This window comes from Leopardus geoffroyi, chromosome A2 (assembly GCF_018350155.1).
Source record: "Leopardus geoffroyi isolate Oge1 chromosome A2, O.geoffroyi_Oge1_pat1.0, whole genome shotgun sequence".
In the NCBI taxonomy this organism is placed as follows: Eukaryota; Metazoa; Chordata; class Mammalia; order Carnivora; family Felidae; genus Leopardus; species Leopardus geoffroyi.
Genome location: NC_059331.1, coordinates 25,937,278 through 25,960,432, shown reverse-complemented (window position 1 = coordinate 25,960,432; position 23,155 = coordinate 25,937,278). Strand labels below are relative to the sequence as shown.

Below are 23,155 nucleotides of genomic sequence, written 5' to 3'. Positions count from 1 at the left end.
TCCTTTTGAATCACTACTAACAAACCATAATAAACCCCAATAGCCCCGAGGTGTTCCATACCTTGAAGAACCTGTATTTGTTTACTGGACTCCTCAACTTGATTTCGATAGGCTTTTCTTTCTTCTTCCAAAAGAGCTAAAAATAAAATACAGTATATCTAATTTTATGAGTTAATGTAAGTATTCAGAATTGAGCAGCTGGAAATTTCTAAGAAATTAAATTTTGTTTCTAAGAAGGAAACAAAACCTAAGGAGTAAGTATTATCAGTATTAGCTGTTAGATAGTTTAAAGATTTTAGGAGCACAAAAGAGTAGTAATAAATCTATTCAATTGAATAGCAGAGTTTTCTAGACCTTGTATCAACAAGATAATATGTGCTATTTTTTGCATGAGAAGCATTCTTGCTAGTTGTTAATCAGCATTTTTGAGCTTAAGTTTTAAAAACAAACTTAAAACCCTTATGTTTACCGTCAAGCACTTGGTAAGTAAGTACTGACTAACAGAAAGTTCTGAGTTCCTCCTGGGGATGTGAATCTTCCTCCAGATCAGGAAGGCCATCTTAGAGAACAATGAGGACTCCACAGGCCACTTATTTTCTCTTTGTTTTGCTAAGACTTTCTAAGATACTAGTGACTGCAACTAGGTAGTTACTGCAAAAGATATGGAAATGTAAGCTCTGGAGAATAACAGTTATGACTCCACCTGCCTATGACACTATGGATAAGTAAACTACTAGAAAAGAAAGTGGTTGGGACACAGCGAGAGATTCTATACTTTTATCTTGCCTGGTTCTTCCCATTTACTGAAGAATATGCTATAAAATCACAGGGAATGTAAACCTCCCTCATCTTCTACTGAGGAGCCAACATTAGGTGTAACTAAAACTTTGAAAGTGAAATACATGATGTTTTTTCCTTTTGTTGTACTTAATATATAATCAACTGTTAAGATCTTTTATTGGTACAGATCCTTCTTGATCTTCACATCAATAATGTGAACGAAGTAGAGCAACTGGGACTCTCCCCACTTTATTGATCTGAAATACCAGTTTAGGGAGGGTAAGTAAATGTTCCAAGATCACATATCCAATAACACTGTGGGTCTGGAACAAGATACCACGCCTCTGGATTCAGTGATATCACATTGCTTCCACGTCCCCTAAAGAATCAAAGTAATCTTGATCTCACCTTGAAGTTCAAAGCATTTTTGTTTACTTGCTCTAGCTAGTTCCTGGGCTTCAATCAATTCCTTGCGCAGATGCTGAATTTCTTGTTTTGCCTCAATTTCTGACTGTGCGCCCTGCAAGTCATCTGACAAAAATATGTTTATTTTAAAAGCAAGAGTCAGTATCACACTATAACCTCTACATCCACGTATTAGCCATCTCTTTCATGTTTAGACATGCACAGTTAAAGAACATAGCACAACTAAGTTAAGTAAAATTTAGAAGCAAATTATATTAAGCATTTTAGTCATTTTGCCCTGGACAAAGAACACAAGTACAGTTAAATATATATTAGTAATTTATAGCAATGGTATTATAAAACATATTAATATATACTAAGTTATACATTTCACTCATGTAGAGCTCATGTAAGGCTTGACATTCAGTAAGATGGGCATAATGCCAGTCTTCTTTATTTTGAAATTGCTTGATAACAAGTCAGTAAAATTTCACTTGGAACTGGAAATGGAAAACAAAAACAAACTTTTCTTCAAGAAAAAGTATTTTAGCATTATTTCCCCAGTTGTGGGAAACATAATAAGAAATCTCCACCATTCTCACTTTGTCATCAGTATTTCCCCAATGCTACACACACAACAAATACCTGCTCAATAATTAAATGATGTAATCTAAATGATTTTATCAAAATAAATTAGATCCAGCATTACGTCTCAAATATGCCCTGTCCTTTAATGTCTTTCCTCTTGTCACTCTGCTCATCTTTTACCATATTAAAATTTTTTGCAATTTTTTTAAAGTTTATTTATTTGTTGTGTGTGTGTGTGTGTGTGTGTGTATAAGAGAGAGAGAGAGCAGAGACAGAGATAGAGACAGAGAGAGAGAGAAAGCACATGAGTGTGAACGAAGAGGAGCAGAGAGAGAATCCCAAGCAGGCTCTGTGCTGTCAGAGCAGAACCCGAAACAGGGCTCAATCTCAGGATCCTGGGATCATAACCTGAGCTGAAATCAAGAGTTGGATGCTTTAACTGACTGAGTCACCCAGGTGCCCCAAAATTTTCTGCTATTGAACACTGCCTGAAATAAGTATATTATCAGTTAGACCACATTCTTCTAGTGCATTCTATTTGACTATTACTTTGGCTTACAAGTAGCTCAGGCATAACTACTAAAAAAAGAGCCAAGAGGGGCACCTAGCTGGCTTGGTTGGTAAAGCATTGGGGTTGTAAGTTTGAGCCCCAGGTTGGGTATAGAGATTACCTAAAAATAAAATCTTAAAAAAAAAAAAGCTAAAAATAAAAGTTTACAATATGATTACAGCTGGTCTTAGATGTTACATACCCATATTTTCATACTCCTAGACTATATCCTACTTTTTCCTGCAGGGAAAAGTAATTTTGAGCTTGGTTTCTTTTATTCTAGTCAACCTATCAATTCTTCCTTCAAATGGTCTCTTGGTAAAGAGGGAGGCATGTAAACAGAGAGAGATTTTCCAGTTGGCAGGAGCACTGTCACAGCAACTACAAAATTTCTCTTCTAACACTACACATTAGAGTCTGCAAAAGTCCCAGCTGCCCATCTCTGGATTTGTCATTACGTAGGACAATGTTGTTATTGTCAGGAGTATTTAGGAGGGATGTGTCATGATGCCTGCACCTTATTTTCAAGTGGGTTAGCAAAAAAAAAAAAAAAACAAAAAAAAAACACCAAAAACTACATAAAATCCTTCAGTGGATAATTTCTTGGTTCTCTGTGTGTGTGTTTAAATTTTATTTTTATTTATCTATTTTTTATCTTAAGAAAGTTTTTAATATTGATTTTTGAGAGTGTGCGTGTGCGCGCGTGCGCACACACACACACACACGAGATGGGGGGAGGCAGAGAGTGAAGGGGACAAAGAATCCAAAGTAGGTTCCAGGCTCCAAGCTGTCAGCACAGAGCCCAATATGGGGCTCGAACCCACGAACTATGAGATCATGACCTGAGCTGAAGTTGGATGCTTAACCGACTGAGCCACCCAGGCGCCCCAGTTTATTTATTTATTTTTCAAATGTTTATTTGAGAGAGATAGAGCACACGAGAGTAGGGAAGGGGCAGAGAGAGAGGGAGACAGAGGATCTTAAGTGAGCCCTGCACTGACAGCAGCAAGCCCAACATGGGGCTCGAACTCAGGAACTGTGAGATCACGACCAGAGCCAAAGTTGGATGTTTAACTGACTGAGCCACCCTGGCACCCCTAAGTTATATTTTATTTATTTTGAGAGAGAGAAAGAGAGAAAGAGAGGGAGGAGGAGGGGCAGACAGAGAAGGAGAGACAGAATTCCAAACAGGCTCCACAGCCCAACGTGGGGCTCTATCCCAGGAACTGTGAAATCATGACCTGAGCCGCAATCAAGAGCCAGATGCTCAACCAACTGAGCCAACCAGGTGCCACTGTTTGTGTTTTTTTTTTTAACTTAGCCCTTTTGACATTTGGGGCTGAATAATTCTTTATTCAGGAGGCTATCCTGTGGATCGTGACATGGGTTTTTGTTTTTCTTTTGTTTTTTGGTGCAAAAAGGTGATTTTATTAAAGCACAGGGACAGGATCCATGGGCAGAAAGAGCCGCCAATTGTGAGATGTTTAGTAGTTTCCCTGGTCCCTACTCATTAGATGCCAGTAGCATTCCTTCTGAGTTGTAATAACCAAACGTTTCCATATATTGCCAAATGTCCCTCTGGGGATAAAACTGCTCCACGTTGAGAACTACTGTTCCATCTTAATAATTTGATAACCAAGAACAAACAAATCTATATGTAGACTTCTCTTCCACAGAAGCACTGATTAGTACCTCTGAAACTGCTTTTTGTATATTCTAAAAGTGATCAAATAAATACTGTAGATAAAGAGAGCCAGGTTTCTCATCGTTGGAGAATAGAATTAAAGATATGGAAACAGGGAAGACGAAATTAATCCTGTGGTGTAGGGTACGAATTAGAGTATGAACTCAAATAGATCTGAATGTGTAGACAAATGTAGATGTAGAAATAAATACAGGTACATGAGGCTGTATATATACACATACACATATGTGTGGGCATAAGTATATGTGTACATCTATTTCTTAAATGTCTGCTGAGTGGGCCTAGAAGCAATGAACACATCAAATACTCAGATCTTAGTTTCTAAATACTATTCTCCACTGAAAGAGAACTAGAGCTCTTTGGAGAAATTGTTGATTTCATTGCTAAGGGTAGGAAAGTACAAGATGAATGTAAAACATCTTTTGGGTCAGAAAGTAGGAAAGGGTTCGAAGAATGGTTGGTTCATGTTGAAAAGATACAAGGGGCTCCCACTGGCCAAACATGGGACAATGTGAGCATCAAAATAAATAATGACAAAGAAAGGTTATAAGCCACTGAATAACACATTAGTCCATGACGTCACAATGATATAAATAAAGGAAGGAAGGAAAGAAAGAAGGAAGAGAGGGAGGGAAGGGAAGAGAAGAAAATTCTTCCTTATATTAGAAAGCCAGCTGACAAATGTAGAAGGAATGAGAATTAGGAAATTACTATTTGGCAACTATTATAGTAATAATTGATTCAGGCAAGAAGCCTCAGTAGATGCTACCACTAAGTAGATAAAAGTTGAGAAGTAACAGGATATATATACAAAGTTAACATCACCAGTGACAGAACAATTCAACATCAGTTGTCACTTGATATGATGTCCAATATTATTACTGAGGAACATTGCACAAATAACCGTGCTTTTCAAAAATGTCAATGTCACGAAACACAAAGAGTGAGGAATTGTTCCAGATTAAAGGAGAACAAAGACACATGATACTGAATACAATGTATGACTCAAGATATTCTCTTATAATGACATTATTTTTCTTTATAAAAGACATTATTGACACAACTGACAAGATGTGTGTGAATAAGGTCTATGAATGTGATCATGTAATATATCAATGTTACTTTCCTAACTGTGAAAGTTATATGGTGGCTATGTAAGAGAAACAGGAAATAAACACTGGAGTATTCAGGAGTAAAGGTCTGAAATCTACTCTCAATTGGTCAGGGAGAGAGAGGAAGGTGGATGGAAGAGGGAAGGAGATGGATAAATCAAATCCTGTAAAGTGGTAACAGCAAATGCAGTGAAATGTTAACATGTGGAGAAATCTGAATGAAGAGTACATGGAATTCTTTGTTCTATTCTTATAACTTTTCTTTAAGTCTGAAACTGTATTAAAATGAAAAGTTAAGGTGTGCCTGGGTGGCTCCGTCGGTTAAGCATTTAAGTCTTGATTTCGGCTCAGGTCATGATCTCACGGTTTGTGAGACTGAGCCCCATGTCGAACTCCATGCTGACAGCGTGGAGCCCACTTGGGATTCTCTTCCTCTCTCTCTGCCCCTCCTCCACTCACATGCTTGCTCTCTCTCTCTCTCTCTCAATAAATAAATACACTTAAAATTTAAAAAATACTTTACTAAAATAAAAAGTTAAAAGAAGCATTTCTAAAAACACATATCTACATATACATACAAAAAAGAAAAAAATCAAAATAAAGAAAATATGGCAAAACACTAACAACTGTTGAATCATAAATATATGAGTGTTTTTGGTACTCTTCAACTTTTCTTGTGTTTGAAATTTTTCATAATTACAAAAGATAAGTGAAATTACCAATCCCAATGCTACAATCTTAGAGTAAGCACCAATCATTTCTGTCCAAATTCTTGCCCTTAACCTTTCCTGCCCTTCTGCATTCTATCCTACATGGGGATATTAAAGCAATTATCTTACTTAGATCAAGAACCTATATTGACTTTCTTTTGTATCAAGTACAGACATCTTTATCTGACTTCTAAATTTCTCCACAATCCAGTCATTACTTATTTTCCACTAGTCACTAATATACTCAATCCCTACTAGTCTCCTTAGTAGCTCTGCCTCATGACTACTTTTCTCACACACTTTTGCTCATGCGTTCTCTTTTACTCCTCCAAGCCTGCCCATCCTTTAAAGCCCAGGCTGAAGCCTCTGCATCTAACCCCCTGACATCTAACTCCTAGTGCACAGTGGTCTCTTGCCTGATTTCAAGAGCTTGACAGTAAAACCTAAGCAAACTGATAAGCTCTTTACAAGTTCTCTTAATTGTTCAATAGCATTTTCTTTCATTAAAAAAAATTTTTTTTTAATTTTAGAGAGAGAGTGTGGGAATGCGGAAGGGGCAGAGGGAGACAGAGAAAGAATACCAAGCAGGCTCCACACTCAGCGCAGGGTCCAATGTGGGGCTCAATCCTACAGCTCTGGGATCATGACCTGAGCCAAAATCAAGACTTAAATCCTCAACCAACTGAGCCACACAGGTACCCCTAGTTTCATTTTTTAAAGGAGCATGAACCCATATAGATACATAAAAGTTTGGAAGAGACCTACTCATTTCATTTTACAAATGAGGAAATAAAAGTCCAGAGATCTGAAATGGCTTACACATCTGGGAAGTGGTAGAGAGAGGACTAGAATTCTCACTCTAATCCAATTGTCTTTCCATGGTAACTTCTTAGTTACATCGCAGAAATCAGCTTTAATTAGCATCCGTTCCTAACAACCAACTCTTATTTTTTCTTCAGAAATAAGAGGGTTCCTATCAGGGATTTCCTTTTAGTAATGCATGTTAAATGCATATATGTTTCACACTTACGCTCCATACTCTATGGAAATACTATATACTCCATCTAATACAATGCTAGACATACAATGGGCACTTAACTATCTGATTAATGATATAAAAGGTAACCAAAGATTTGCATCTAAAATGTGTAGATTTAAAAAATAAACATAATAATCATATATGAATTAATATAATAACTAGAGAACTATTTCATTTTATAAATGAAGAATCATATATAATCCATCTTTAAGGTCTATTAAAGCAGACAGTTTTTGTCTGCAGCAGAACAATTCCCTTGATCAGTGATGTTGTGAAACAAAACTAATACTTGTTTTTTAAACTAAAAACAATGGAACAGATTTTATGTTAAGTAATTATGTTTCAGAAAACTAAATATAATCTACACATTAATAAATTGTGCTAACAAGGGATTTACTATTTGCAAATTATTTCTTTGTACCACATAGGAAAAAGGATCGGCATTTTAATTAGAGCAAATAAGATGCCATATATCAAATAATGGACACATACAAATTCTACATAGTGTTTGATCATAGAAGTTGAAGATACTGATCAAAAATCTTTACAAATTAAATATAATATAATATAATAAATATAATAAATATAATAAATATAATATAATATAATATAATATAATATAATATAATATAATATAATATAACATACACAAAGACTATATTCAAACTAGTCAAGTAAGTACTGTACAGATTCTGTTTACAGAAAACCAAGTGCCAATTTTTTTTATCAAAGACCAATAGGGGCGCCTGGGTGGCGCAGTCGGTTAAGCGTCCGACTTCAGCCAGGTCACGATCTCGCGGTCCGTGAGTTCGAGCCCCGCGTCGGGCTCTGGGCTGATGGCTCAGAGCCTGGAGCCTGTTTCCGATTCTGTGTCTCCCTCTCTCTCTGCCCCTCCCCCGTTCATGCTCTGTCTCTCTCTGTCCCAAAAATAAATATTGAAAAAAAAAAAATTAAAAAAAAAAAAAAAAAAGACCAATAAGCAAATCTTTTTCTGCTAAGGTTGATAAGTGCACACTGTATTTCATATGGTTATGTGGGAAAATGCATTATTAGTTTACTATGGCTTGGATCCTCTCTCATAGTGCCTTACTTTTGTCACAGGAAGGGATTTTTTGTATGAAGCTACTTTACAATCTTGGGGAAAGTGTTGTGATGAGGACTGGTGGAAAGTGTTTAGATGAAAATAAGTGAAAGCCTTTCTAAGCCAAATCCATTGTATTTAGATGTGCAAGTCAAACAGAAATAAATGTTTTTTAGGAACCATGATAAAGTGGAAAGATTAACAGAATCTGTTTTCTCCCTCACATAAATAGTGTATCCTTAGAACTGCCTGGTGTATGTAGTCTGGGCTAGGGGCCAGCTTTTCTTAGACTAAGGCTAAATTCTGTAAAGAGATCCACACCATAGAAGAACCCAGAAATGAATCAGCCCTGGCACACAGAATACAGACAAGATATCCTAAACTGAATTTGGTGTTTTAACTTAGAGGTTTTAACTTAAATTCTGGAGGTTTGATTTAAAACCTGACCTTTGCTTTAAACATGGTTGAGATACTCCGGATCATGTGGAAAAGGGCCAAATCAAAGCACTTCTTCCCAAGTTCTATTTTGCATGTGTGTGTTGAAGGCTGACGTAGCCTCAACGTCATGATAGTTACCTCATCAACTAACAGAAGTGATCTGGCTGAGGCAGCTGGCCAGGTGAATGCACCCTCTTTCTACTACGACTGCTGTCACTTTGGAAGGTCTGGCAGTTGCAGGCTTGGTTGATGAGAATAACCATCACAGTGCAGAAAGATCGTTTTTCCATCATAAGTATGTGCAGCCATGTGACATAGTCCTAGGTGGCACCCTAACTATGAATTTAAGTTTGGCAGTATCCTTTTACTGTCGGTTCTTGCTTCTTTGCCATTCCTTCTGACCAGCCGGGTTCTTGACAACTGGTTCTTTAGTTGGCTCCTCCATCCTCCCCATTGTCCTTTTCTTTCTCCTTAAGTTCTCCCTGCTATAATGGTCCAATTCTCTTATGCAGAAAATTCCCAAACACGTTACTGCCTTTTTTCTGACCAAGTCTTACCTTTCATCACATTTGTGCCACATAGCCTGTGCTCCATCACACTTGTGTTCTTGTACACTTCCCTGTCTCTGACAGATGTTATTCAGACTTTAAACATTATTTCTACTTGTAAATGAAGGCAGTATTTTAAAGAAATGCATGGCTCCTTTTCCCTTCTTGGCATACTCTGACTTATCTTTAACCACCTCATTTAGGGAGCCTATCCTGACTACTGTTCTACCCAAACCCTGCCCTAGCCAGGAAGTTAGCTGTGCTCTCCAAAGTTTCCACCATACACATTAAAACATTTACTATACTATCAACATATCTCTTTCCTTCATAAGACTGCAGCCTCCTCATGTGTCGTATCTCTGTATCTCTTGGGTCAATAAATATCTCAGAAATAAGTGAAAATGACTTTCTGCTCCTACTTTCTGTCTTGCACTTCCAACTGCATTTCTGGTTCCTTGGATGACAATACAAAACCGGAGCACCTCTGAATGTGAAAGGAAGCACTTTTAATAATTGTGCTGGGACCATGGGCATAAATGGTTCCAGGCAAACCAGAATCTATGTTCAGGTCACCCTCTCTGTTCAATGATGTGAACAGGAAGTGATGTTTCAAACTTAAACCATCACTTTCCTCACAGGACATCTCTTCTTCCAGAAATAATATTCTTGTTAATAACACTACCATCCTTTTAGTAACTCAGGGTCAAATGCTGGAATTCTATCTAACTTCCATTTATCTCTCATATTCAGTTCCTTAGGACTACAGATTCAAGGTAAGATTACTGAAGGAAAGATGATAAAGATAAGAACAGGGACCCAAACTGGATTTTGTTCTTTGTTTAAATTTTCACAGCAGGCATTCTAGTTCATACTCTCAATGATTACCTAAGCCTCCTAACTGGTTGCCTTACCTCCAGCCTCTACCTATTCCAGTTCATCCAACAAATCGCCCCAAAATACAGGTCTCATCATATCATTTCTGCACTTAAAGCTATAGAATTCTGCCAAAAGGATCACTGCAATCTACAAAACACTCAAATGATTATGTGAACAAACTTTAATTGTATTTGTCAAACCCAACCCAAATTATCTAGCTTGTGGTTTCTAATATTCCCTTTGTCTAAGAAGGTATCTCGATCTTCTCCTCTTATAATCATACCCGCTTAAAAAAATCTGTATCTCAATAGATAAGAAAGGTAAGAAAAACAAAAAAGATCTCTAAAAGAAAAACAAAAAAATAAATAACTGTAATGCTATTATCACACTGCAAATAACAAGCAATTCCTTAATATCAAGTATCTAGTCAGTATTAAAGTTTTCCCACTGTCTCAAATTCTTTTTCAGTTGGATTGTATGAAGTTCCAAACAAGGTTCACACACTGCATTTAGTTGACATATCTCTTAAATCTCTTTTAATTCATAGGCTTCCCAATCCTCCTTTCCTTTTTATCCACAAACCTTGCAACTTACTTTTGTGTGTCCTAGAAAATTCTCCACATTCTGGATTTCGCTGTTGTATCCCCAGCACCTCATTTAGGTAATGTCCCTAGTTCTTTACACATCCTGCAAGTTGGCAGTTGGATCTAGAATCCCAACCAGATTCAGGACTCAGTTTTTGTCACTGAATAGGCCATATGTGTATGACACACTTTCAGGACCATCTCAAATGATACTTCCTTCATGAGGCTCAAATTGCCTTTCCTGCCCATCTTCCAAGATAAACAAAAAGGAACAAAAAAAACTGCCCATTCTTTCTTTCTCTGTCCTTAAACAACCACCAGGAAGTAGCTTATTATCTATACCTCTCCGATCACCAATTGGACTAGAAACTCCTCAAACCCCAAGGACAGTCTTATCAGAGTTTAAAACCACTGAAGTCCCTGGCATAGTTCCTTTTATAGAGCAAACTTGCATTAGATACTACTTAGACTGAATTCTGGTTTTCTTTTTACCTTTTTGGGGGAAATGATTAAACATACAGAAACTTGTGGTTCAAGTCACATCTTTATTTCTCCCTCAAAAATGTCATAAATTGGTTGAAAATAATATTTCAGGGAAAAGGCACTACTGCTATCCTCATTTTACTTATATCTCATGGTGAATATTTGATCTATTTCATTCTCTTCCTCATACTAGGTGATTAACACGAAAGGTAGCACATTATAATTCTAAATCAAGATTGGCCCCCCCCCTTTTTTTTTTAGAAGGGAAAGAATAAAATTTAAAAACAGTGGTTCAGGGGTGCCTGGGCGGCTCAGTCAATTAAGCGTCTGACTTCATTCAGCTCAGGTCATGATCTCACAGTTTGTGGGTTCAAGCCCCGCATTGGGCTCTGTGCTGACAGCTCAGAGCCTAGAGCCTGCTTCAGATTCTATGTCTCCCACTGTCTCTGCCCCCCACCCCCCACTTGCACTCTGTTTCTCAAAAATGAATAAACATTAAAAAAAATTTGAAAAGAAACAAAAACAAAAACAGCGGTTCAAAAAGTCAAGCACAGGGGTTCAATGAGGAAAAAAAAGGACAACTACTTTGTACTACTTTGTACAACTCTCAAGGTTAACCCTATGGCTTAATAATTGATATTTTTCATTTAAGAGAAAAGTTCTGTCAGCCTACTAAACCTACTCATAGAGATTACAAAGCATAACCACATACAATCAACCATAACCCAAGTGCTTCTAATAGGTGCCAGTGAATATATTATTTTCAAGAAATTATACAAGTCTTACAAAAGAGAAACAATGGAAAAACAACCATTTAGGCTTACCACCACTAACTGCTTTTCCCCTAAAAGATATAGTAGGAAATAATAGTTTTTAAACCCCATAATCTTATTCAATTAATGAAAAGTTACTCTTTAACACATAGGTCTGCTTTTGTCAATCACCAACATCATTATTAGCAGTGTCTTCATCATGATGCTTAACAGGTTATGTTCCCAGCACCATGGTGAGTGATCTACATGCATTATATCATTTAATCCTCACAATAAATTTCAATTTGACAAGCAAAAAAAACTGAAGCACAAAGTGGGTAAGCAATTTGCCTAAGGACAAATTACAAATAAATGCGGAGCTGGGACTGAACTCAGAGCTCTCTGACTCAACTTCTTAGGTAGAGTGTGTCACTTTCCTAACACTCTATGGTTTTATAACTTTGATGTAAGAGGTCTATTGTTAATTCAATCAACAAATAACTGAACATCTGGCATTGTGGTAGGCAACAGGATAAAAGTAAAATATAAAACAGACTGACACATAAAATCACAAGAGCACTAGTAACAGTTGAATATAATTAACACAAGCATAATTGTTACTTATAAATCAATCTGCACTTGGCTGCTGAAAAGATTTCTGGGAGATTTCTATAGTAAAAAAGACCATAAAACAGCTACTTTTGTATGACAGGTGCTCATTACTCTTGTTTCTCTATGTTCCCACAAAGGCCCAGGGGTTCCGACAGTTTTTGAGCATCAGTAACAGTTTACACAGCAACAGTATTACATTTCTGAGAAGAATCAGAAATGTTCCAAGATGAGACTTCTAGACTATGCAAACATTAACTCAGACTTATTATTGCAACGCTAGAAAAAAAAGCATGCCTCATCAACACCAAAGGTCACCTGGGAAGAGTGCAGATCAGTAAGAGTGCCAGAAAAGTACTGGAAACTATGATTGTACCCCAAGACAGTTTGACAATTGTGCTGCCTGGGCCAGTAATCCTCAGAGCTTCCCTTAGTAATGGAATTCAGTCAGAGGTACCTCAAAGAGTGATGCGAGCTTTACTATCCAGGGGGAAGAAGAGAGAAGGCCAGGATGCCCAGATTACGGATCTCTAAAAGAATCTGGGTAATCTCTTTGTTAATTCCTATCACTGACAACTAGGCCAGCAGCAGGGTCATATAGGGTGAAACTAAGGCTTCCTTATATAATCCAAAACCCAGGGTCGGGACTAAGAGATTCCTTAAAAGCCCAGCCAGAAGCATAAGCATCTCTACACAGAGAAACTTCCACAGGCTGTTTTTGCTCATTCCAGACAGTTGCCTACGGTTAGTCCAGTGGGCTGAACTTATATGTCAACTTATCCTGTATACAAAAGGCAATATAAAAGAGACTATATGGTGACAATCACAAACTTATCAGTAGGCCACCCAAAGCACTTTATTTTAAAAACACTTCGATAAATGTTGACTTATTTACTATCAGTCTAAATAAGTAAATATCAAGAAATAAATGTAGCTCTCATTTAGAAGTGATATGAGTGAAAGTTTATTACATGCACTGCTTATCTTAGGCCTACCTAAAATTTCTAGAAGACTGTCCTAAGAACCTGGGGATGTTTACTGGAGGATGAGGGCCAGAAAATGAGGAAATTTACAACTGTTACCATATGACAACAGAGAAAACAGGTAATTCTTTCAAGAACATTAATATTTTCTTCTCTTTCTAATTTATGTTAAAGGTGGTAATGAGCTTCTCTCAGCAATATAAAGGTAAACACAAAAAAAACACAGCTGCATTTCATATTCCTACCATTTACCACTCTGCCCTTCATAACCTTGATTGATCCAAATTATTTTACAATTGAAATATTTTCATTTGAAGCATCGGCACCAACACCAACATTTTAAATTTTAGTTCCTGCTACTTTAGAGAACCTATCTTAATCTTTTAACTAAACTTAAAACTTCACATAAGACATGCAATTTTGTGGTAAATCTGATGCTCTGATTTAAAATGTTATAAAAACATGTTAAAGTACCTTTTAATAGGGACACTTTAGCAAGAGGTTCATTTAGGTCTTGCTCATCCATTTGGGCGTCTGCAGGGGGGGAAAGATAATTACAAACAGTAATCAGCTCTATCATCAAGCTATCACTATCAAAATAAGTAAGTGAAATTTATACAGGTATTGTATTTGGATAGGTGAAAGTAATTTTAACAATATATCCAAGGTTCAAGGGAGTATCTCCACAAACGGAAGGAGACTGCCTTTTCCCCCAAACACAAACTTTGAAATCTCCACTCACATTAACCTGCATACCTAAACTGCTCAGACAGTAATAATAATATCTGTAGATTTGCAAATACTACATTACCACTCACCTGTAGTGTCGTTACAACTCACCTGTAGTGTCGTCACTACTCTTTTCCTTGCTTGGACTCAGAGTATCCGACAAATCAGATTCCTTTGCTCTTGCCTGGTTTTCTACCAAGAAAAAAAATAAAAGTAGAATCTCATTACAACTATATCAATAAAACCACCTTAGGCTTTGAGAGCTCTAAATCTACTGATATGCAAAATACTTTTAAAATTAACTGAGGTCACTGCCTCTCTTACTTCTTCACCACTCCACTCCAAAATGGAATGCTGGTTATTACACGTGGCTCATATTAAATTATAATGTGGATCGTGTCTGCTGTGCAGAGGGCTGGGGCTTTTGTCAAGGCTGTCCACTGGCCAACTAGAAACAAAAATGAAGCAAGCTTTGCTAAAGTATGCAGAGAACTGCAACAAATATAGCAAAGTTCCAGGACAATGTGGACATTGTTTGAAGATGATGAAAGGAAATGGCTCTCTTATATAAAAACACTAGCTAGTTAGGTTGCCTTAGCAATAGATATACCAAGTTTTGGGGTTATTTGCAAGTGCTGTGCTGCCTGATCCAATGAAGATATCTCAGGCCCTGTTTTCAACAAATTGCTCTCAAAAATCCTAATTATAAGCCCACCAATGTTATTAAAGATGACCGGCAATTAGATCCTTATCTCTAATGGCACATCTGCATGTTCAATGGCATGCATTTGAATAGCATTTACAGAGATGGTCGTTTCCCGGTCTCCACAAGGCCTCAGCCAAGTTTTATATCCCAGGATTTAGCTATAATTTGGTCTCTGCATTAATTCACACATGAGCTCTGTTTCAGTCAGGCTAGCCTCTTTACAGGGCTGAGACATGCCAGCTCACTACGACCTCTAACTCTTTGCTTGAGTTGATATTTTGCTAAACTCAATGACCATTCTACTTGGCCTATTCATTAAGATGCAGCTTAAGCCCCAATACCTCTAACAAAGTCTTCATTTCTCCATCATGCTGCTCCTTTTTATTGCAGCTTCTCTGTGTCATATGATTTTGTAATTAATCATGTTCTATTTTATATTCTATGTGTATATATGTATCTGATTTCTTTAGTTAGATTATAAATTCCCTGGGCATATGATTATTTTTTTATAATGTTATGCTGTTGGCTATACTGTTTGTGGTAATACATACGAAACATTTAAATGTGCGTATCTACTTCTAGTACTTCTAAGGAAAAAAGACTTCACATAGTATTATACGGATGTTCACTGCAGCATTGTTCATTATGGAATGGAAAACATTCAAGATATATTCCTTACTATTAAGTAAAAATAAAGGTTGCTAAAGAACAGTGCATAATATGACCCCATTAAGATTGAAAATAGCTATACATTTAGCTATGAATTTTCAGTTGTGCATATTTATTGAAGTCTAGAAGGATCTACAACAGAGATACTCATGATCATATCTGAAGGTAGGGTCATGGCAGATATTTACTTTCTAACTTCATAATGTCATACATCGTTTGAAAAAATTATATTATTTTATAATCAACTAAATCAAGAGATATTTTCCATTTTGAAAGTAATCAGAAACATCCAAAACCATTAATATTAAAATATATTTAATAATATTAGAATGTAACTTATTATGACCATTTCATTAAGAACATCCTTAGAATTGGTGGCTTAATTTGTGAAATAGGTGACAGATTGCAAGAAGACTCTTGCTTCTTTTCTCACCACCATTTCTAGTCCGAGGCCAACTGCTGAGAGACACAGAGCTTAGATTAGAAGTGAAGTCACTGACCACAGAGGCCCATGGGAATCCAATCTATGACCTCTGGTGCATTCACAGTGTGCTATAATCAGACATTTCTGAATGTTCTGGTTTTAATCACAAAGTTACAGTCTCAAACAAGGCAGGCTAATACTCCTAATCTATACACAGAAAAGGGATGACTGTGGGAGAATAGAAAAATGACTGTCTTCTGATTTTAAAATTCTTGGCAATTTTATGATCAAGATACTGAGGTAAACCAAGAAGACTATATTTTTAAAAGTATTCTTCTGGCTTTGAAGGAACTCTATCTTATATTAAAGTATTAGCTGGGAAAGTAAAATTAAAGGTGGGACCAAATCTTCCATTAAGATCTTACTAGAATATTAAGTTCCATGAGGGCTGGGATTTTTGTCTGTTTTGTTAACTGCTATCTCCCCATTGCAGAAAACAGTGCACAGTGCATAGCAGGTGCTCCAAAATCAGATGTTTGAAGGCACAAGTCTACTTTGAGTAAGAAGACAAAGTTTTGAGCAAGTCAAATTATGGTCCATCACTGTTATGTCCTGATATTACAATTATTATATGGAGGCAAACCAAATCTACTCAAGAATGAAACACAGGACACAAAAAAAGAGAAGTAGAGTAGCTCCTTCTTTTTAAAACATCCATTCTTTAGCTATGAAGCAGCACCCAACTTTCTAGTATTATCAAGTCCTGGGGCGCCTGGGTGGCTCAGTTGGTTGCCTCTTTGTTTCAGCTCAGGTCATGATCTTATTGGCTCGCGATTCTCTGTCTTGCCCCTCCTTCACTCTCTCTCTCTCAAGATAAATAAACTTAAGAAAGAAGGAAGGAAGGAAGGAAGGAAGGAAGGAAGGAAGGAAGGAAGGAAGGAAGGAAAGAAAGAAAGAAAGAAAGAAAGAAAGAAAGAAAAAGAAAGAAAGAAAAAGAAAGAAAGAAAGAAAGAAAAAGAAAGAACGAACCCTCGTTACTGGTTGATTTTCTGTGCAGTACTTAATCATTAAGATACACACCAATAATATATAGAAGGAAACAAAAGAATAGCTACCAACACCAATATCAAAACTGTTCCCAAACTGGAAAGTCTGCAAGGTGACTATTTTCACTGTATCTCTGAGAAGACATTATGATGGATGGGCAAAACACTGGCCAGAGACCACTTCCTATACCAATGGAACCATTGGTTAGAAAGGAAAGCAAGAAGGGAAGTGAGAACTAAATATTTGTTGAATACCAGAACAATGTTTCTTGCTTTGTGAGCAATATTTCATTAAATTCCCACAATTAAATACTGTCAATTCTATTTTACACATGAGGAAACTGAAGTTTAAAGAGCTAAAGTGAGTTGCCTGAGGGCATACAGCTAGTTAGTGCTAGTTAGTGGTAGTACCTGGGGTTGAAACCATCTGTTTTATCTACTAGTATTCTTTCTACTTCCACCCTAAGACTACAGTAAACACACAATGACTACGAGTTGAGTTAGGGTTTAAATAGAAAGCACATGCAACCTATGATTATATTTTGCATTAGATGAAATATCTGAAGGAAACACTTAGACTTGTAACAGCTGGTAATTAGCAATTTCTAACAACTGATATTTTCTTTTTTTTTTTTTTAACGTTTTTATTTATTTTTAAGAGACAGAAGGAGACAGAGCACAAGCAGGGGAGGAGCATAGAGAGTGGGAGACACTGAATCCGAAGCCGGCTCCAGACTCTGAGCTGTCAGCACAGAGCCAGACGCAAGGCTTGACCCATGAACCATGAGATCATGACCTGAGCCAAAGTCAGACGCTTAACTGACTGAGTTACCCAGCTGCCCCACAACTGATATTTTCCATGCAGAGAACAAATCCTATCAAAAATGTCACTGATGAGAGCATTTTATTTATTTTTTTTATTTTTATTTTTTAATTTTTTTAACGTTGATTTATTTTTGAGACTAAGAGAGACAGAGCATGAACAGGGGAGGAGCAGAGAGAGAGGGAGACACAGAATCTGAAACAGGCTCCAGGCTCTGAGCGCTCAGCACAGAGCCCGACGCGGGGTTCGAACTCACAGACCGTGAGATCGTGACCTGAGCCGAAGTCAGACGCTTAACCGACCAAGCCACCCAGGCGCCCCTGATGAGAGCATTTTAAAATAAAACGATTTAGCCAAATCCAAAAGAAATATTTTATAGCCACATATGAAATTCTTAAAATGTAACTTATTTTATCTAGTTTGTTACAAGGATTAGTGTACCTCTGCACATTAACCGTGAGAAACGCTTGTAAAATGTTGACTGCTGACAAAAAAATCTCTGGGTATGTAAAACTTGTGTCTATATTATCAATTTTAACAGATGTATTTTATTACTTGTGTGGACTTACTTGCTATAATTAATAAATGCCCTTATTATTGGACACTTCCGTTTTCCTCTTTTTGCTTTAAAACATTGATGTAAATACCCTTGCATATCTGTCTAATTTGTTCCTTAACATAAAAACCCAGAAGTGGGATTGCTGGATCAAAATGCATGCTCTTTAAAGCTTTCAGCACATATTTTATGGCCAGGTTTCAAAAGCAAATGTAAGGTGGCACAAATCTTTTTCAATAATTACATCATATAATTTCAAGCAAATATATTCTAATTCAGAATGTATTAAATAGAAGCACTAAAGTAGCAAGACATTTTTCTTTAACTAAGAAGCACTGATTTTTCCCCCTTGGGCTCTCCTTGTACTTCAGAGTGCTGGCTATTCAACTCATCTGATTAGGTGCTTCTGTGGTGAAGTAAAAGCTATGCTGAAATCTGCTCTCATCTCACTTTAATAAGATGAAATAAATTGCCACATGTACTAAAAATAGTTCATTGCTCTGAAACCCAATGCCTGTTTGCCAGAACAATATTAGTGATGCATATTCTATGCATTCTTTCCCCAAATATGGCATCTGTCATGCACAAAATTCAGAACGGAAGCCACCAGATACTTGAAATAACATTCTTCTTTTAAATATTTTTAAAAGTCGAAATGGACTCAGTTACGTTCATAAAACAAAATGTACTGAAGCAGAGTATTTGAAACTTTTATCACTCATTGTTTTAAATGGCCAAAAAGATTGTGAATCTAGTTATAAATTTTATAGCGGTATCTTCTGATGAAAGTCTTAGGTATGATAATGATAATGATAATGATAATGATAATGATAATGATAATGATAATGAGCGTATCATACCAAATTTATTTGACCAATTTCCCTAATGCATAAAAGTGACTCGACAATATAATGCTTTAAAACTCACTTTTCTTCTCTGACAATTTTAACAGAAAAGAATTAATAGAATAAACTATTTCAATTTATAAGACTCTCATCATAAAATATAAGGAGACCCCACATAATCACTTTTGTTTAAATCAAATTGAGTTGCCGAAAATTAACAAAATATAAACTTCATAAGGAATGTTAAAGGCGTAACAATTACAGAAACAGACATGCAAGCATTTTTCACCTGTTTTACATTGTTTCATTAAAAGATTTACATTGTGTTTAATTAAAATGTTATATCAAATGTAACAAATATCAAATACAAAACCTGAAAATAATGCTAGAAGACAGATCAGAACAAATCTTTTACTACCTAAAGAATCTACTTCAAGCATTAAAAAAAACAAAAAACAAAAAACCCCACACATATATACCTATTTAAAAATTAAAAAGAAACTTTCTAATTAAGATATCCTTCTTACAACAGAACTCTGACTATTTTATATTATATGATACCATTACTGGATTGCCATTTGGTGAGCTATAAGAAATAAATTGATGGTTAAAATACTATGACCTTGGAAATGTACACTAACATCTATTGTCCAAAAGAATAATTTTCAAAACCCACAGAAAACCCACAGAAAACAAACCTTTTGAAAGCTTTGTTTCTTCTACCACTTTGGTTAGATGCCCCTCGACGATCAGCTTCTCTGCCAAAGAAAATAAACGTTACTATCCAAGCCCAAACCGAGTAGCATTTCCCTGAGCGGGGCAGTGTAACACATTCCATGACCAAATTTAAAGATGATAATATTACTCCCATGACTAGGCTTGTACAAAAACTTGAAGCTGGAAGGAGAACTAAGAAAACTCGAACTATAATTATAACAGCACAATCAGATTAATGCAGAAATCTGGGGGCAGGGGGACAATTTGTCTTTTATTTTCATTAGTTTTTACCTTAGTCAAAAAGCCTAGACCGTTTTAAAAAGGATTCATAACAAATAAACCCTCTTTAAATCAAGGATATGAAGTTGAAATAAAGGAATTCTGAGAAAGTATGTATTTAAATAAAGAATACAAATTCGGTTATGCCAACAGTTTCCCAATTGATACAATTCAGCACAGATGCATATATGACATGCTTCAGTAAAATGAATCATTTTAGAAGAGCCAAATATTTAAAGATATTAAAACAAATATTGTTTTGTTTTGTTTCTTTCTATAGGTGATTCTCTGTAAATATATAATATACAGCTTCTTCATAATTTATTTAAATCCAGATTTTCATATTCTATGCTTCACTGAGAATGGTATCTATTCTAATTATCCCCTTATTTAATCCTGTATGCCAGCTGGTCTCCTTGAATTTACACGTTTGCAGTATATGAAGTCATTTCTCTATTCCTTCACTCTTCAAATCCAATGTAGCTTGGACTCTATACCCACCATCCAACCAATGAAACTGCTCCAAGATTACTATAACCTCCAAAGCCCATGGCTCCTTTTAATAATTTTCATTTTGCACAGGCTCCTTGCAGTATGTGGTACTATTTGCCCCTGCCTCCTTAAAAAAATTTTCTTTAAGTCTAAGTAATAGATTTGGATAATTTTTAAAAGGTAGTCCTACAAGATGTATAATGTAAGCTGTCCTATCCATCTTCTGTCCTACTCGACTCCATTCTTGAATTTCACTTCCTAGAAGCACAACATTGTTTTTGAAGAAGGAACAACGTTTTGAGCGCCTGGGTGGTTCAGTCCAGTCCACTAAGCGTCCAATTCTTTATTTTGTCTCAGGTCATGATCCCTCAGTCGTGGGGTCGAGCCCCACATCAGGCTCTGTGCTGAGTATGGAACCTGCTTGAGATTCTCTCATTGTCCCTTTCTCTCTTGGCCCCTCTCCCCAGCTCGTGCTCACTCGCTCTCTCTCAAAAATGAATAAACATTAAAATACAATACAATACAATACAATACAATACAATACAATAATATTGTGTTGGGGTTCACAGGTGGCTCAGTTGGTTAAGTGTCTGGCTCTTGATATCAGTTCAAGTCATGATCTCACCACTCATGAGATCAAGCCCCATGCGGGACTCTGCGCTGACAGCACAGAGACTGCTTGGGATTCTCTCTCTCTCCTCTCTCTCAAAATAAAGAAATAAACACTTAATAAAAAATACCATGTTGAGCATTCAGTGCATCCTTTCAGTTTAGAAGCTCCTATCTTCCATTCTGGGAAATTACCTTCTATTCTAACAAATTCTGTTTCATTTCTCTTCTCCCACTCTCTCCCTTCCTACACTCTGGAAATCTTATTATTCAGATGTTAGATCTTCCTCCTTTGTTTCTTAAATAAAACCTCAAACCAGCTCATGTCTTTTTTGTTATATTTTCTGGAATATTCCCTCTACTTTCTCTTCCAACACTAACTCAAAAAGATATATGCACCCCCGTGTTCATTGCAGCATTATTTACAATAGCCAAATATGGAAACAACCTAAGTGTCCACTGATGCATGAATGGATAAAGAAAATGTGGTGTGTATGTGTATGCACAAATAAACACAATGGAATATTACTTAGCCATTAAAAAAATGAAATCTTGCCTTTTGGGATAATATGGATGGACCTTGAGGGTATTATACTAAGTAAAATAAAGTCAGACAGAGAAAGATAAATACCATATGATCTCACTTACATGTGGAATTAAAAAAACACACACACACACAATCTCATAGATAAGAGAACAGATTGGTTGTTGCAAGGTAGGAGGGGTGGGGGTGAAAGGAATGGGTGAAGGGGTTCAAAGGTTAAAAAAAATGACCTTAAGCATAATAATGCAGAACACAAAACCATATGTGAAAGGACAGACAGATCTGCCCTCATATAAATTAAAATTTTCTGTATGACCGACCACTCACTAAAACACAGCTAATGGGCCAGTGACAGACATAGAGAAAATATCTGAAAAATTAACAGATAAAAGGTTATTATTCATTCATTCATTCATTGAACAATTAATTAGGGGCTACCTACTATGTGCCAGATACTGTCTTATGTGCTGGAAACATCAGAATGAACAAATGACAAAATCCCTGCCTTTCTGGTTCATACATTCTAATGGGGTGAGGAGGGAGAGAGGATAAAGAAATAAACAAACAGTATGTCAGATGGAGGCAATGTAGAAAAATGAAGCATGGAAGAAGGAAAGGGAGTATGGGGATGGCAAGCGAAAATGTGAGGCACTTCAAAAACGAATAAGAAAGGTCAAACACCACAACAGAAAAGGGGCAAAGAATAACAACATTGAATTCACAGGCCAAGAAAAGCAAATGTCTAGTAAACATGTGGAGTTCAGGGTCTACCCACTGAAACAACGCCATGGCCTTATGCACTTATCAGTTCAGCAAACATTCAGTACCAGGAGGGGTGCGTAAAAGAGTAATCTTGTGTCCTTCTGGCAGGTGTAAATTGGTATCATTTTATTTTTAGAGGGCAATTTTGACAGCACCTATGCAAATGTTGAAAGGACATGTCCTTTGATCCCACAGCCCCTATTTTATGTATTACCCTAGAAAGAGACAATTGTACAGATTTACAATGCAGCATTGTCTATATTTATGAAGGGAGTGAAAAATTTTTTTAGTTCTACCAGGAAAAAAAAAGGTGTTAATTAATCTTCAAGATCTCTGTCAACAACAAATTCACTTTAAATAGCATTAACTACCTGCTATATTTGCATAACTTCTAAATGTTGATGCCTAGTCTAACTCTCTCGTAGGTCTCAGAACATGTTTGTCTAACTACTTCCCAAACATCTTCACCTAGTGACCCCATGAGAACTTAATCTCACCATGTTTAAAATGGAATTTATTTTCTCTTCCTTTCTCTTGGATTGATTTGGTATCTCTCCTCTCCTCATCCATAGCCCATCATTCACATCTCTAATAAGCTATACTGCAGGTATCTATTGATGTCTACCTTTCCCAACATACTATGAACTCTTTGAGAAATACACTCATTCCTTCAAATATTTACCGTGTGCCAGGTGCAATACTAAGTACTTC

At 36.5% G+C, this 23,155-nt stretch overlaps 1 protein-coding gene across 36 annotated transcripts in view; it reads right to left on the bottom strand.

The window, feature by feature from the left end:
- LOC123605781 (sarcolemma associated protein) overlaps positions 1 to 23,155 on the bottom strand; it is a 149,949-nt gene that overhangs the window by 16,230 nt on the left and 110,564 nt on the right. For 23 of the 36 annotated variants that reach the window (XM_045493299.1, XM_045493306.1, XM_045493303.1 and 20 more), the window contains 5 exons: positions 19,740 to 19,799; positions 14,084 to 14,164; positions 13,718 to 13,777; positions 1,189 to 1,311; positions 62 to 136 (listed from right to left, as the gene is read on the bottom strand). In XM_045493299.1, the coding sequence (XP_045349255.1) occupies positions 62 to 136; positions 1,189 to 1,311; positions 13,718 to 13,777; positions 14,084 to 14,164; positions 19,740 to 19,799 (399 nt within the window). Of the gene's footprint in view, positions 1 to 61; positions 137 to 1,188; positions 1,312 to 13,717; positions 13,778 to 14,083; positions 14,165 to 14,296; positions 14,318 to 19,739; positions 19,800 to 23,155 lie in introns of those variants that run through there. The other 13 variants (XM_045493318.1, XM_045493329.1, XM_045493330.1 and 10 more) reach the window with 2 other exon arrangements.